Source organism: Echeneis naucrates, chromosome 7, assembly GCF_900963305.1.
Source record: "Echeneis naucrates chromosome 7, fEcheNa1.1, whole genome shotgun sequence".
Taxonomy (NCBI): domain Eukaryota; kingdom Metazoa; phylum Chordata; class Actinopteri; order Carangiformes; family Echeneidae; genus Echeneis; species Echeneis naucrates.
The window spans coordinates 12,032,483-12,049,281 of record NC_042517.1 but is presented as its reverse complement, the minus strand read 5'-3'; the positions used below and the strand labels follow the sequence as shown (position 1 = coordinate 12,049,281).

General features: G+C 41.8%; 1 protein-coding gene across 1 annotated transcript; it reads left to right on the top strand.

The window, feature by feature from the left end:
* The first annotated feature begins 1,045 nt into the window (after window positions 1–1,045).
* slc16a4 (solute carrier family 16 member 4) lies at window positions 1,046–16,252 on the top strand. Its single transcript, XM_029505433.1, has 9 exons — window positions 1,046–1,153; window positions 3,234–3,366; window positions 5,881–6,013; window positions 6,167–6,310; window positions 6,462–6,623; window positions 6,785–7,435; window positions 11,868–12,079; window positions 13,884–13,977; window positions 16,044–16,252. The coding sequence occupies exons 2-9, from the start codon at window positions 3,250–3,252 to the stop codon at window positions 16,250–16,252; spliced, it is 1,722 nt and encodes a 573-aa protein (XP_029361293.1). The 5' UTR covers window positions 1,046–1,153; window positions 3,234–3,249.
* Window positions 16,253–16,799: the final 547 nt, after the last annotated feature.

Genomic DNA, 16,799 nt, shown 5'->3' with positions numbered 1-16,799 from the left:
TCTCAGTGCCGCATATCTGTGGAGTCAGACTGCTGACTGAGGCACTATTGCTGCATCATGGTGCAGGGGCTGGATTCTCTTGCTGATTCAGTTTTAAAGTAGCTTGTGTCATATCGTTAGGCACTCATAAATATCTAACTTAATAAAAAAAAGCATAGTTTGAAGATACAAGGTCAGTTATTTCCCACGAGAGATGGTAGTGAACAAGAACATAATTAAACAACTAGAGATTGTGAACTCAGAATGATCTGATGGCCAGAAATGTATTTCTGAATGAGTGAAGTTGCTCGGTAACTGCAGGAATGTGTAATTGAGCAAACTAACAACTGTTGACATTTAAATTAAAAGGTAATGATTAATAGTAGTCTTAAGTTGAAAGCTTAATTTTGTTGCAACGCACATTAAAAAGATGTCCGAGGTTCAAGGGTTATAACAGTTTGGTGAATGTATTGTTTACACTGTAAATACCTAACTTGTTATAATCATTTCTCATATTATGTACAATTACTGAGATTACTGAGCCTTAAATGCATCAAACATTTTCACTCATCAAAAGTTAACTTATTGCAGAGATGCCGACTCACTCTTTCATGGCCTACATGCTTTGAAGGATGCAGTCTCTGATTCAGGATGCAGTGTTGTAATAGTCATTGTGGGGTGTGCTTGAGAGCAAAGGAAGGTAGTGTGATTCTTATTTTTCCATGGCTAAATATCTCAGGAGGTCTTCTGATTGGAGGGACACAGTTTGTTACAGTTTGCTATGCATGCACAGTGAAGCACCAATCACAATCATTGTCTATCAAATTATTATATAACCAAGGCTGGCCCCACCCCTGCAGGTCAGTGATCAAACTTTGAAAATACCTGGATTCTTTCCCTCAACCAGGTTAGTTCACCATTTCCACATGGGCAGGTGCAGTGATGGGGCTTTGGTCAATCTGTTGGGGTTGTCATCATCATCAAAAGCAAAGGAAATGAAGATTTGGTTGTGCAAAGAAAAGTAGTCAGAGAAGTCATTGTCCACTTCTTCTTGCAGGTGTAATGATAATCTTGATGCAGCCATAGATCCAACCTGAGGATGACACTCTGAGAATAGGACCTCTGACTGTTCTTCACCTCGAGCCCTCAGCACTCTCCCAAAACAGCATTAACGGTAGGTTAAACCGTCAGATTGGCTGAGACGGAACATCTCTCTGCTGTCTATAATTTTAACAGTTTTGGTGCCTTAATCTATAACTATGATCCTGGTCATCAAAATTCTTTGACATTTCCGCAACTGAAATATGTATAAGACATACTGCTCTCATGGAGCAGAGAAAGACTTTGCTGGAGGGGATGCTAATTTTTGTTTCTGTCTATACTGATCATTATGAGATTGCTTGGATTCCATTTTGAAACACAAGGCTTTGGTTTCTGTGAAAGGAATTTCCATCTCTGTTTTTTTCTAAAGACTTTTTCTACAATCATAGATCATACGGCTCCTTAGTAAAAATTACCAATGGCAGATTTAAAGCAGCACTATATTTTCAGGCATTTTACTCGAGCTGTGTGTCAGATTACTCACACACCTCTTCCCTTATAATGCACTGCACTTTCCATGTGATGAACACTCTGAGGACTTCAGACACTTGAAATGATTTCATGTGCTGATGTCACATTGATTTAGCTACAATAACGGTAGCTAATACCCCCCCCGCCCCCCCGCCCCCCCTACTCTCCCCAGATTTTGGAGAATATTATTTACCAAGAAACCTTACTGAAATCTAATATTAGACTAGATTAGAATAGATAAAACACTCTATGTAAAATTTGGAAAGAATGTCTGGCAGACGTCTGCGGTAACATGGTGTTAATACCTGACTACAAAGCAGTCCAATCTCCAATCCGCTATCGCTCCAAGCCTCAGGCCCCCGGCACATTTACAAACATGCACTCAAACACACTCTGAGGACAACTTGTGAACAGCACATGGGGAAATACTTTCTCCGCAGTACACTGGCCCAATTCATTCCCCTTTTAATCCGCTCCCTGCTCTCTGCCTAATTTGGTCCTTGGCTCCTTATTCATGTCTAAGTCAGGCTAAGTTAGTGATGCAGGCTACAAAACTGAATACTGGTGATAAATACAGACTTACTATGGCCTTCATCTCCTGCACATTAAAAATCTGCGCTGGATAACTGCCGTGCACATGCATATTAACGGCACCTTACTGCTGGTTCTTCTCTCACTCCAGCACTACAGTACCCCAGCACCCAGGTGTGGTCTCCGCTTTCCCTGGTTTCACAAAAGAGTCGCAAACGTTTTGTCTATGCTATGAACGCTCTCTTGAGGGCTTCTCCGTTCACAAGTTAAATTATTGCAAAGTAAAAACATCATCATCGAAGCAAACTTTAGCCCATCATGCACAGATCATATGGTTATGTGCAAACAGCAAGGTTGGGGAGACGGTCAAATTAATAATTTGCACTTGCAGTGACACTTACATATCTAATGTCAACACAACTGAGACGTGCAGTTCACTGCTGAAACTGTAATAGGAGCAAAAGAGGTGGAAAAGTAACCAGACACAGCTGTACTGTAACCAACCTGTTTCACAGCTCACCGACTTAACATGGATTACTTTCTGTAGTCTAAATAGATAATTCTTTACCGTAACATGATGATAGCATTATTATCAAATAAAAATCACAGTTTGGAATGAATGAAACTTACATATATTTCAGAACATATTTCCGAATTTCAATGGAAAACTGAGTGCATAGATAATTTGATCTATTCCGCTTGTCTCAATCAGAGTTACAGATGGACAGGAGCTATTTCCAGCTGACACTGGGAGAGGGTGGGGGTTTCTGTTGGAGACCCTGGACAGGTCTCCAACGTGCAGACACGCAGAGACAGCAACAAACACACATCCTTACACTCACTGGCAATTCAGAGTCTAATGTGCATGCTCTCTGGAGGCAGTGAGAGGAAGCTTTAGGAACCAGGGAGAACATGCAAACAGCACTCAGAAAGTTCTTGGACTACCGTGAAGCACCACAGAATGTACACTCCTTAAAGATGCAAGAGATTGAACTTTTTTTTTTTCTCTAATCCTCAACATTTGATTCATATCCATTTTACCTGTGTGAAACACGATCATGTAATCGTGACCCATAGTCAGATGAATGCTTCAGAATTTTCAGCCTGTGTAACTTCCAAGTTATTTATTAGTCGCCTTTCTTTCCTCCTAGTGAAACCAAGGCAGCCATGAACCTGTTCAGAAAGGATGCCATGAGCACCAAGAAGGAGAGGGAGAAAGACATCCAATATGAGGACCCTCCGGATGGAGGCTGGGGCTGGATGGTGGTGCTGCATTGCTTCTTGGTAGGTTTATCTCAGTTATTTCTAAAAACCTTAATTTCTGTCGCCATGTTGTAATTTCATTTATATTATGGTTTTAAGCTTGAGAGTCGTCACCATGACAAATGCAGACAGAGCAACAAAAGGAGAAAATGCTTCATGAATTTCTGTATTGATTGGTCAGAAAATGCGATGCAAGTCACAAATATTGACACAAACAAGTTAAATGCAAAAAAGCAGAAGTCAGTAAATCTATATAATAATAAAAAAAGATGCCAACAGGTGTGAAGGATCTAACCAATCCTGGGAGCTTGTGTCCAGGGAAACAGAAATTTTGAGAAGAAAAAAAGGGGTCTGAGAACTTCACAAGAGTCTAATATGCAAATGAGCGTACGTGTCATCAGGAGAGTCAGAGCGTCTTCAGTCTTCCCTCTGGACACACAACCTTCACTTGTTCCTGAAGAAGCGACCAAATTCAACTTTTCAACTGAGACATTTAGCAACACACGGGATGGAGGTCATCGATGGCGTGCACAAACCCATTCTGTTCGGCACAGACATCTATGAGCAGCCCCTGCAGTTCTGCTAGACCGGCAGCTCTTATAAAGCACAGACTGCCCTGGTGACCCAACTTCTCCTGCTGCAGGAGGAGGACCGCTTCCCAGCTGAGGTGACTCTGGAGGACATACCGCATCTGCTCGTGGAAGAAAGTAAACCCACTCTGAGGGTGCAGCTCTGGGAGTTCGAGCTGAGGTCACAGAGCTTCTATTGCTGGCCTGGGATGTTAACACCATCATGAAAATAAGAGACATCGGCTTTGAAGCCAGAAGGCTTTTCAGCTGGCCAGAGAGCATGCCAGCAGTTTTTAATGGCCCAAAGTTCGTCGACGGCTCTGAGGATTATGCCAGGATGCTGACGGAGCAGCAGCAGAAGGAAACCTATGACAGGCTGCTTGGCCCACATGACGTGGTGATCAAGGTGGTCTCCAGAGTCCTGCAGGGCTTCTGGAAGCCTCTTCCAAGCGCCCTTTTAAACATGCCCTCTCAGGTGCTGAGTAAAATGGCCATCAGTGCCACCAAGGCCGTGTTGGACCAGGTCTCCAGCACGCTGTCATCTATGGTCCAACAGCTCCATCAGGGACACCTTGGTCCTGGCAGTCAGTGAGAAGGTCAGACAAGCTTATATGCGGAACGGTCTCCTCACCAAACTGGCCTGCTTCACAGCAGATGTGCTGACCACCATTGCTGAAGCAGCAGCTGGAAAGATCTGTGCTCTGTTTGAGTCCAAGATTGAGACTCAGGGAGCAGCACCTGCTGATCTGACCGCAGAAAAAGAGCAAGATGACCACACAGAGCCAGAAGTGGCGGCGACTGAGGCTGATCTGGAAGAAAAACCAGTGAGCAGAACCAACAGCAGTTACAAACAGCACCAGTACCAGAACTGGAACAAAAACCAGAACCAGCAACAGAACGAAAACAAGAACAAGAACCAGCCAGAGAACCACTATGAGGCAGAGCTCTGCCCAGAGGGTTCGTCAGATCCTCCCTGACAAACCTGCCGTCATCACTGCAGTGTAGGATGACAAGAAGTATATTTGGCTCATCTAGAACAACACAGTATGACTGAATAACCTGAAATTGACAAAGTGTCTTTGCCCAAATTTCACCCAGTGTGACAGTAAAGTGAGTACTTTGATTCTGGACGTGTGTTTTGTTTTTGGTTTTTTTGCAAGAGAATGAGGGCTAAATGAATTATTTATCAACAACAAAAACAACAATAACAGTTAGTATGATGAAAATGCAATTTCAGTTTACAAAAGTCTGGAAATATAACCTCAGGAAGTTATGGGCTGATTTAAGAAGCAGCTTGTAACCTACTACTGGTATTCTACTGTATTCCTCAGGTCCTTCACCTTAACTAACTGTCAGGAAATCAGGAATAAATATATATTTAACAATGCAGAATTGGTAATTATGAATAGGAATAAATTTAACCCTTATCTCTGAAATGAGATAAAAATCACCAATATATTCCTTATTCCTGTGCACATTTTAGTGCCATATGGTTTGATTAATTCTGGTTCTGCTTCGTTTTGTTGTTGAATTTGAGGCGGAATTTACATCAGCAACATCACCCACCCACACACACACACACACACACACACACACACACACACACACACACAGTCAGAGTAACGGATAACATTTATTCACAATTAAAGTTCTAAATATACATCCGTATAACGTTTGTGCTTAGATGCAATATGCAAATTGTTCGTTAAAAGTCGACTGACTGATGCAGTATGACTATCAAAATAAAAAACAAGTGTGTATTGACATTTTGTACATATTTCCTATAGTATTACTTACAATGCAAGTATTTCAGAACAAATTTCTGAAATAATTGTGTTTCACAGGAAACTAACCTAACTATTTCTGCAACCACACTTTCCTTATATGGTAAAAGAGAGAAAATGTATTTACGTCACAGATACAACTTCTCTATTTCCCATTATATTTTTATGCGTGTGTTTTTCAGGTAAATGTCCTGGTGATGGGAACACTGAAGAGCTTTGGGATTTTCTTTGTGGCCTTCCAAGATGAGTTTGGAGGCTCGTCAGAGAGCATCAGCTGGATCGGTTCAATCATGTCGAGTCTGCGCCTGTCAGGGGGTAAAAAAAAAACAAAAAAAGCCAAACAACAAATAAAAATGTTTTGGAAGTTTGAAGTAAAGATGCTAAGTATTAATATTCCATATTCCTTATTGCTGATATTAACATTTGTAGATCCTGTTTCTTAGTCTTCCCCTCCTCTGTCTGCTGCAGCTCCCCTCGCCTCTGTGGCCTGTGCCAAACTGGGAACGAGGGTGACCTCCATCGCAGGGGCAGTGCTGGTCAGTGGAGGCTTCCTCATGAGTATCTTCGCCAGCAGCGTGGTATTTCTCTACATCAGCATGGGAGTGATAGTTGGTGAGTAGGAATCCACAGCCAGCCGAAACACCTCAGACGTGCTGTCTCCGTCTGGATCAAGGTCTTTGTCTGCATGAGAAGTGGCATGTTGAGGTGATCGCACAGTGACTGATAATGACTGATAGTAACTGATAATCTCTTCTCCTTATAGGAATGGGTTTTGCACTACTGTACCAGTCCTTCTCAGTGGTCACAGCCCTGTACTTTCGAAAGAGGTTGGCAACAGCGTATGCAATTGGGCGCTCTGGGATGGGCTTGACCTTTGCCCTTGCTCCATTCACTCAGCTGCTCCTGGACCAATACGCTTGGCAAGGTAAGCGAGGCAAAAGTCCTAATGAGCAGGTATTAAGAAATTCTGTGATTTGTGGCCACCGCATAACAAAGCATGACTGGTAGTATGTGTATTTCTGAGTTTTTGTGTGAATAGAAAAATCCAGGAAATATGGCACTCCTGAGCTTTCTTTTCTTCCTCAGGTGCAATGTTGATTCTTGGGGGCCTCATGCTGAACCTGGTGGCTTCTGGGATGCTTCTGCGACCTATCAATGTGAAGCCTCCCACGTCAAACGCTACCTCTTCTCCCATCCAAAAGAGTCCTGCTGTTTCAATCAAGAGCTCCTCGGAGAAGGAATACACCAAGAGCTGCTTGAATGGCTCCTCGCATTTGTCCAATGGCATCTCCAAATCAGACTCATTCCCATTCTCTCCTCCCCCTCACAGGGACACTGAGACCCAGGGGGGGCAATACACTCAGGAAGCTCAGGATCAGTCAGTGAACCCTGAATTGACCAGACTGGTCCTCAATGGCATGAATGGCCATGAGCCCCACCATGACTTGGGTCAGTGTAAACCCACAGCCCCAGACAGCTCATTGGAGCTAAATGGCAGCATGAATGGGTCCACCATTGTTGGATTTCCCTCACATGCCAGCACACCCAGTGAGATGACCATCAAAAAAGCCAAAGTACTGGATTTCTCTCTGCTAAAGGACCCATTCTTTTGCATCTACACTTGGTCTTTGGTCTTCAGCCAGCTGGCCTACTTCATTCCCTATTTCCACCTGTCAGCCCGAGCCAGAACGCTTGGCATCGATGCCATGGATGCTTCTTTTATCATCTCTGTGGCAGGTGAGAAACACACTGATCATATTTTTTGCCTTTATTGTGGTGTTCCCCCATGGAAATGGTATAGAAGAAATAGCTTGATATTTTTTTTTATTGCTCTCCTCTATGAGGAGACTTCATCATCATTACAATCATGTGCAGAACCCAGCTAATGCAGTTACTCAGTTCATAGTGTTGTGAAAAATCAGAGGTTCACTCCTCAGCTCCCTGCCCTGCAGCACTAATCACATTGTAAAGTTGGTGTAAATGTTGGATTGTGGGTTCACAGAGGACTATGGAATTTGCCCAACAAAGTCCCCATCAGTCAAAGTGTGTGTTTGTGTGTGTGAGTGTTGGGGGGCAAAGCAAATCAAATTCTGAAAAAGTGGTTTAGAAAAGGTAATTTTCAGCTTAGAAAAACTGCACAGTTTTTTCTGTCAACCAAAAGAGGAATCATTTATTATCGTGCTCATTCCATCATTCCAACACAATAGCAGATTGTATGAATATTTTGGTCATTAGTTTCAAATCCTATATGTAACAAAACATATGAAAACCAAAACATAATACAATATTTGTTAGTGAAAAGTCTTTGTAGTGAATCATTGAAATAATACTTTTACATTACATTACTCAGTCTCTGCGGTTTAGTAGCATTGTCTTCATGATTCTCGTTTGAATTTAAAATTTTTGCAATATGCCAGAAGCAGATAAAAACTTCTGTATCTGCAGCCAGATTGTGTAATTGGTTGTGTTTGAAGCATGTGTGTTTTCTGAATTTGTCTGTCTACTGCATCTATTTGCAAAACACTGAATTCTTGCTGACACCATGATACAATACTTATCCAACATGTGTCACCCCTCACCTTGAATGCCAGTCTAATGTCTAATGCCTAATCTAGCTGTCTGTTGGCTGGTCTGAAATTTGGGTACAACAAAAATGTATTGAAAAATAGTCTTGCTCTTTGTAAAACTCACAGGTGTCTGACCCAACGGCTTACTGCCATTTGTCTTTGAATTTGCCTTCCAGCAGGGATTTCACAGAGAGAGGTCCAGGTTTCCTTAAGGCTGGTTTTAAGTGGCGATGCATAAAGTCCTCAGTCAACTTCTAGGCATTAATTATTTGTGAGCTGCTCAGACTCTGCAGTCTTATGTAATGAATGTGCTTACATAAAAGCTGAACTTTGGTCCACTGGCCAGGGCTGTTGGGTTCAGCAGGATGCCTGATGATGAAGCCACTTCATATGAACAAAAAAAAACAGAATTAACATTTTGACCACAGAGCACACGTGTGTGTGTGTAATTATTTAAGAGTGCTTGGTCAGGTTTTGTGAATTATTGAAATGCACCACATCGGGTCATGCATTTATGAGTTACATGCTTCTGTTTTATAATCTCTCCATCGGTAATCAGTGCTCAGCAGATGGAGACAGTATTTCCCATGATGAAAAGTTTCTTGTAGATAACAATAATGCTTGTTAAATGGTCCGAAACATCTTTGATCACAGGCTGGAGGATAAAGAGGGTGTGAGAGATGTTGTGATAGTAACCTAATAAGTGCTGATGTTTCTGCAATTTCGTCCCAAAATTTATATTAGCTCCCATTTCTTCATTGTAGCCTGACACACGATTGGATGCATTCTGCATCATCAGGGTATCGATGCCTTTTGTGTGTGTGTGTGTGTGTTGTTTTTTTTTTTTTTGATGGATGTTCTGCGTGATGGATTTTGAAGTAAATAGTCAGTTATTTTGAAATTTGATTTCAGCCTACCAAAGAAATACAATGTCATCACCATAGCATCACCACAGCTGGAGAAAATGGTGGGCAGGAAACATAACACAATGTCCTATGCTAGATATATGAAAATAGTTATGGACTGAGCCAAAACTGTGATTGGGGTCAAGTAACATAGCTGTCTAAGATTACACAGGATGCTCTAAAGGTTCTCAAATCAAGCTAAGTGGAATCTATCCACAAATCTTTCTAACCCATCTATCCACATGTAAGAAATGCCAGAGGATACAGATGTGTGATGGAAAGTGGCTTTACCAAAATAAGCTTTTTTGTGTTTGTGTGTGTGATCAGTGTCAGCAAACAGCAAGCAACACGTTTGCTTTGTCACATTCTCTGGTCATGTGCACTGTACTGAGAGAGAGACAGAGCTTGGGAGGCGGGGTGCCACCCACACCACAAAGCCACCATCCCAGTATCCCACTGTCCCTTTTACCCCGACCCAGTGCTCGTCATAGAGGCCCATTGACTGGGCCGAGCGAGGGAGGCCACTATCATCCGGGTCAGTCTGTTCGTCAAGTATCAGCCGCCAACGTTGGAGCTAACTGGAGTCGCTAAGCAACCGCTAACTGAGTAAAGTCGCTGGCGCGTTGACAAAAGGGGGTCCAGCTCTAAAGTGGTTGATACTTTGCAGCGGAGCACTGAGGCGGCAACATGTACAAAAGAGAAGGCAAGACAAGCCAGCAACAACCTCAGAGAAGCTGGGAAAACCAATATAGGCTTTTATAGCCTCTTCGCTTTACTCTAATAACAAAACGTCCTTCCAAGGCAAAGGAAGTGGCATCCCTTCTCACCTTGCTACGCTCCCGTGTTGTGTTAAAACTCAGAAAGAATCCCAAAGCCTTTATACCTGCCAGTACAAAACTAGACAGAACTAATGAAGTCCCTGGTGCACTTGGCTCAACGTGCTACTTGGAGGGGCCAAATTTAAACTGCATTGTCCTGAGTTTGAACAGGAACAGCTGCAAGCCTGGACCAACCTGCTGAGGCTAAAACACACAAACAAACTCATAACTCATCTGTATGCAAGCAGGGGACACCCCAGGACATTGTCGTGGGTCGCTAGAGGAGGACACATAAACACGGCACAGCTGCCTCTTGTAATCTTTCTAACCCCTGAGGTGAGAGACTCCAGGATCTATTATGTAAGGAAAGCAGAGGTATTCGCTGATGAGGCATTTAATTGTTTATCTCTTTCGTCCTAAGCCTACAAGAATGAAGACATGGACGAACATTTACTATCCGTATGTCGGCATGTGTAGATACACGGAACCTTTATTGATATATGCTATACAAATAAGTTGCATTGGTGCAAGTTTTGTGTGCAAACTCGTATTCAGCTGAGTTCTACTCTGTTTGGGATTCAGGCCGAGTGTAAACGGCTGCAGGCTTCGCAGTCGTGTTGCAGAGGCTGAGCAGAAGGATCAGTAACCCTGTTTTGCACAAAACCATCTTGTTTCATTGATCAGTTGCTAAGCGCAGCGTGCTTGTAGCTATTCCTGTGACAGTCAATACACCACTGCAGTTTCTGCATCATCTATCACATTCCAGTTGACCTCAGCAGAGAGCGGTGCATATCTGCCCCGTCATCATAGTGGAGTAAACAGTCAATCAGATGGGACAGAGTGCATAATGAGCTGTTTAGCCCTGAGCTGCCAGTGTTATACAGATGTTTACAGAGAAATACGCTGCCAACTCTCTCTGCGTCAGTAATATTTGGATTTCAGAGAAAAGGGATGTCTAGAAATCCTGTTTGATGCTAATGTAGAGCTGCGGCGCCCTGCTGCAGTGCATCATTCATTGTTCTTCCACACGCAAACACACTCTCTCTCCCTCTGACTTTATCTGTTGTTCCGCGGCTTTTCTTTTATTAAACAGACATGAGCTACATGATTTTAGAGGAAAAGACGTGCTATGCTCACAGCTTCCTATGTGAACCTCACAGACGTTACCCCAGCTGTGCTGACCGACGATATAACAGAAAATGTTTGTCAACAGATGAATGGCATAACTTCATCAGAAATATCAATCATCAAATATATATCATCATAAACATCTTACACTGGAATTTTGAGAAAAACATTGTATTATTATTACGCTGAATGAGTTCAGTTTTTTTTTTTTTTTTTGTGTAATCCTGCTGATAAATAAATAGAGATGGAAAAAAACGTAACACAAAACACGGACACACACACACAAAAACCAGCTAGGTGAAGTACTCTTAAAGCTTTCCCTGTTTTTATTATGTTAATAATAGTGAATTACTTTGTGTCTGTTTATTTGCCGTTGGACTCGAACAGTTTTCCAAAAAATAAATTGCATGGCACTTTATGATGCCTTTAAGATGACTAAAGCTACTCTTTCCAAAGAGTAGCATCTTGTCATTACCTAAATATTTTATTGTAGTCTGTGTGCTTCCCAGGGTGCCTCTCTTCTCCTCCCCCCTTTTAAAAAGCTGTTGGAAGCCTGACTGTATTTCAGCAGGATAATCAACTCAGTGTCAGTACTGCTTTTCCAGGGACTTTGGTCGTTATTTGTGTAGCCATCTGAAATCCTTGTACTGCTTTCATCATCACGCTCCTTTCACATTTTAGTTTGAGTCTAATTCGTAACGTCGCTCCGTCCTAGTTTCTCATCCACCTCAGCCATTTCCCTCTGTTGCAGGTATCACAGAGACCATCGCCCAGCTGGCCTCAGGCTGGGTGACAGACAGGAACCTGTTTCATAAATACCACTACCACAAAGCCTACCTGATCCTGTGTGGCCTGGTCAACCTACTTTCCCCACTGGCGACCTCTTACATCCTGCTGATGGTTTATGCCGTCTTCTTCGCCATCTTCTGCGGTGGTTATATGGCTCTGCTGCTGCCAGTTCTAGTAAGAAGAATGTCTATGCCAATGCTGTGCATTATCTCCGCTTCTGTTGCTACCAGGACAGTGTAATTTCTTTAGCATATTTTTGAAGTCATTTGTTCTTTTGGTATGTCCGTACATGTAACAATGATTTTCAGTGCAATCCGTAGTCCTTTATTCAGCAGAGCAGGTAGACTGAACATGCGCTAAACAAACTGTTATATTATTATTCACATAATGAAGGACACATTTTTCTGTTAACACTGAGGGTTGAGCTTCAGCCAAATGCCTTTTAATTAATTTATGTTAACATTAAACAAGTGTAGTGTTTACCATATATTCACCTTGTTAGCATGCTAGCTTTTGCTAATTAACACCAAAAGAAGGTACAGATAAAGCAGGTGGGGATGTGGTTTGTCTCAAGCAGATCCTTCTAACACATTTTACACAAAATCGAGTTATGAGATTGCCCCAGTTAATGGGATAATATTTATGTACATATATCTTCTTGGGAAATTCGATCATTCAGGTGAAGATGGCACAGCAAATGGCAGCTTCCGTTCTTTGCTCTTTCAATAAAAGTCAAAAAGAATATTTCAGCAAGTCATTTCCATTGCAGATTTTGAATAGACACATGGTTTTTAATGGAGAATGGTAGGTTAGGAAGAAGAACAGATTCAGAGTGAAAAGTATGTTTTAAAAAAAAAATAATTCCTTGTAAATTAGTGAGGGGACTTAAACGTTGCAGCGTCTGGTACTCTGGCACTCTTAGACAGTACCACAGTGTGCTCTCTCGATATCATTTCACTTTTCACCCAGTCCCAACAGTGCCAGACTGTATTATCAGTTTGAATTTCATTTCATTTCATTTCAAGACCCCATAGTATCAGACAGTAATCTAAATTTATAACAAGTGCGAGACTTTTGTATCTTGCAAAGGTGAAATGGCTCCATTACATCATTACGTCATCAACTTAAAGGGAAAAGTATCCTTGAAGTAAACTTTTTGTCTGAACTTCCTTATGGGTGGAGTAATGTATCGAGTCAGCGAGTAGTCAGTGTCTACGGGGTACAATGTAAGTGAAAACAAACACGTGCTGGAATTTCTCATGTGCCTCAAAATGTATAACTTGTCTCTGCCTGACGAGAGCAAGAGTTCGCGAAGGAAGATGGGTTCTTGTTTATATCTACGGAATCCTACATTGCAATATCTGTTTTTGTTTTGCTGTAACACATGTTTAAAAGAACAGTGTAATTAAGGCAAAACAAACAGATCAAGCCACTGCAAACATTCAGCCCACAGGTTGGGAATTTGTTGCTTTTCATAAATGAACTGACCGCTCCTGCCAAAATTAAAACTTTTACAGCCAATGGTTTTCTGCATCAGCAATGTGAAATATAACAATATTTTTGTTTATAGCAGATTTACAAAGACACAATGTTACGAATCACTTCCATTATCTCAGTGAAGGTTTAATTGGTTTATCTGAGATTAACTGAGATTTCAAATGTTCTTTTGTTTGCTGTTTTAAAGATTAGAAGTATATCCACCTAATATTTCTCAAGATTTAGGATACATTTTTAAGGTTTTGCTTCAGGTGCTGGATTTTTCAGATAAGTTCTAACATAATGTTATCAGCCATAACATTATGACCCGAATACATGAAGTGAATAATATATATTTCTCATTACTCTGGCAACACGTGAACGGTTATCCTCAAGTTGATGTCTTGTGAAAAAGAGCAAGCATAAGGACATGAGCGACTTTGAAAAGGGATTATTAAATGAGTGCATCGCTTCAGACTAATTGCGTTGCTCTACTCTTCAGGTAGACCTTGTGGGCTCGGAGAAACTCAACAACTCCATGGGCTTCTCCATGTTTTTCGTTGGCCTGGGTTGCCTGACAGGGCCTCCTTTGGCAGGTGAGTGGATCACATCATGGAAAACCTTGGGAGTCAAGCATGTGCTAACCTACTTTTCCACATGCACACAATAACAAACATACAGTAGGCCTGCATATGAACCACATGTGCACGAGATTGTTGCTGTGACATCACTTTTCTGAAATTATTTCTGACACAAAAGGCAAGATGAGATTTGTACGCATGTTTCTGTGTGTGTGTTTGTGTGTGGTAAGTGGGTGAAGGGGGTCAGAGAAGGAGCTGAAAAGTCTGTCTTGTGAACATATATTTTTGGATTGATGCTACAGTACATATTTTCTTGAGGCCCAGCATTCTTTCCAATGCGTCTAAGCATGCCTGGCCTGTCTTTATGTATGCAGCCACCACAGAGTGTGTAACTTGCAGGGGAAAAATAAACTCAAAGTCATTTCCGCCTTCTATCCAGACTGGGATTTTGGGGTTGCTTTAACCGGAATTCACGCAGAGGTTACTGGGTCAAATTTCATCCTGCCTATGAGTACGTCATATACTCATGGCACGGTTCGAGTTACTTTGGTTAAATGATGGCAGACTGCCTTTGTTAGTCTTTGAGAGCTGTTTCTAATCTCTGGCCAGTTTTTTGTTACATCAGGTTGATGCATAGTCCTTCTAGTGAAGTTTGGTTTATTGGGTCAGTTAAAAAAAAACACATCCCCATGAATCATCTGCTCAAAACATGAGCTAGTATACAAGCTATCCAGGCCTTCCAATATATCAGCGCGGAAACTTGCACAGAACTTGTCTGGTGATGATAGCCACATATTCAGTTCCATTTGTTTCTGTGAATGCATCAGGTGTTTCCAAGAAAAAAATTTATCCTCTTGCCCTTTTTGCTAACATTTGGCCCCAGTTAAAGGGAAGACTGCCGGGCAGGGGGGGGGTCCCCTTGAACCTATTGACATGGTCCCTGCCCGCTGCGTTGGGCAATCCCCTCAGACAAGCTTACGGATTTCGGGGTTGAAACGTGATTAATGACCCCCTTTAGGGTGGTACGGAAATAGCATGTGGCTCTGTTTACCATTCCTGTGGTTCAAGTGAGAAACTGATGTTAGGCAAACTGTGGCTCCTCCTTCAGGCCACGGGTTGTGATAACACCCCTGTCGTCCAATTCCTCCCCTCAGGATAACCTGAGCAGCAGCTGTGGTCATGCTTTTCATTTGTCTCACACCAACTCACCTGCTTGAAATTAAATGTCAATGTGGCTCATGTGAAGAAAACAAATAAGAGCAAAAAGGAACAAAGGAAGTTATAGTATGAAGTTACAGTACACTGCCACCTGCAGTGTAGTTTACACGGGGTCATGCACACCAAGCATGTGAGCGCTCACCACTCTGTAATATGACATGCAGGATGGGCTTATGTACAAAATATAGAATTTTACATACAAGGACAAGAAATTACAAAAAATGATTATAGGACACACATTTTAGATAAAATAGTCTATGGAGGTCATAGCACCACTCTGAACAATTTATCATTTAATAATAGCAATTCAATTGTAACTAATGACATAATACCTGATGGTTTATAAAGTAAATATAAACTATTAAGCTTGAAGTTCTGCTTTTTACCAAGACACTGTCATGTTACATATATAACAGGTGAATGATTCATAGTTTTATAGAATTATAATAGATTTTTCCATTGATACCTCACAGCTCTGTATAAGTAAAGACTCAACAGCCCTGCTAGTTTTATTCTTTTTATTATTATTATTGTTATTGATATTTTCCATGGATCGATTTTGGTTCGACGATTCTGCAGCTTTGCTGGAGGTCAAACTCTCCATTTGTGGGATTTTGTGATTATCTAAAGAGCTATAAACAAAAAGCAAGCAAAAAGCAAGCAAAGGATTCCTCGACACCCAGATATTTTTTATCAATAACCTATTAATGAGCCATTATTCAATCGCCCAAAATGTTACTATACACCAGTTCTAAAAACTATTGCTTATCAGACAAATAAACCAAAAATGAAATACAGCTTTACATTGAAAACTTTAAAAGTGCTTTTGTATTGTGTGTGTGTGTGTTTGTTTTTTTTAACAGGGTTCCTGTACGACTACACGCAGACTTATGACTGTTCTTTCTACCTTGCCGGGCTCTGCTATCTCCTCTCCTCTCTCTCGCTGTTCATGGAGCCGCTGGCTCAACGCTGGAAGGCCAAGAAGACGCTGGCTCAGGCCAAGAAAGCGGAAAGCAGCTGTAAGACCAATGGCTCTTTCACCCCGGACCGCCTGCAGAACAGCGCTGCGTAGGAATGAAACGCAGGGAAGGCCTTCGATCTTGAACCAGCATGCTCACGACTTGCCGTGGGCCTGCATACCTTGGACCTTGGATTCCGGCTTAAAGTCTGGACCTAAGTGACCCTTCATTTCTGCAGGAGTGTAACATAGGCTGGGGAGTGGGACAGTTGGACCGCAGTAACATGATGTCCAGGACCACGCAGACGTCTGGACATTGGTGAATAGATAACATCAAACTTTTAAACACCCCAAATTTTTGAGATTTGCAAAAAAAAAAAAAAATCCCATTATTCTTGTATCTGCATCAAAACTAAAAACAGTTCCTTATATACTGCATCCAGCAACGCTCAATGCTAGCATCTTTGCAAACATAACTAATGGAAGCATAATCCCTCAGCTTTGCAGAAATTGCTGGAAACTAAGTATGCATTTCAACCTGCAATCCTGCTACAAACAACTTTGGGGATTAATGGAAGTATGTAAAGAACTCTTCACCTGATTTTCTTTGATTTTCTTTACCTGTATCTGTTTACCAGAACTAACTGACATGCACTTTGGG